The sequence below is a fragment of the Myotis brandtii genome, unplaced genomic scaffold (genome assembly GCF_000412655.1).
Source record: "Myotis brandtii unplaced genomic scaffold, ASM41265v1 scaffold334, whole genome shotgun sequence".
Classification (NCBI taxonomy): domain Eukaryota; kingdom Metazoa; phylum Chordata; class Mammalia; order Chiroptera; family Vespertilionidae; genus Myotis; species Myotis brandtii.
This window is the reverse complement of record NW_005362885.1, coordinates 960,026-960,298: the sequence shown is the minus strand read 5'-3', so window position 1 is coordinate 960,298 and position 273 is coordinate 960,026. Positions and strand designations below refer to the sequence as shown.

General features: G+C 69.2%; 1 protein-coding gene across 1 annotated transcript in view; it reads right to left on the bottom strand.

Annotated features, from left to right (window-relative positions):
* The window catches only part of TNFRSF4 (tumor necrosis factor receptor superfamily, member 4), a 2,050-nt gene extending 1,786 nt beyond the window's left edge, over positions 1-264 (bottom strand). Inside the window, exon 1 of the mRNA XM_014543801.1 lies at positions 2-264. Within this exon, the coding sequence (XP_014399287.1) occupies positions 2-76 (75 nt within the window). The 5' untranslated portion in view covers positions 77-264. The remainder of the gene's footprint in view (position 1) is intronic.
* Between the last annotated feature and the right edge of the window lie 9 nt (positions 265-273).

Below are 273 nucleotides of genomic sequence, written 5' to 3'. Positions count from 1 at the left end.
CCGCGGAGCCCAGCGCGAGCCCCAGGAGCAGGAGGGCAGACGGAGGTGCCCGGGGCCGCTGAGCGCCCACACACATCTTTGCCTCGGCAGCTGGGCAGGAGTGTGTGTTTTCCTTGCAGGATGTGGCTATAAAGGCTGGGGGAGGGGCAGGGAGGAGGCGGAGAGGGGACTGAGGACACCCCTCACTACCTCAGGCTCAGCCCTCCCAGCCCGTGCAGACTTGGCCAGAGGACCCCAGTCCCCGACCCCCCCAGGGCAGGTCGTCCCCGCCAT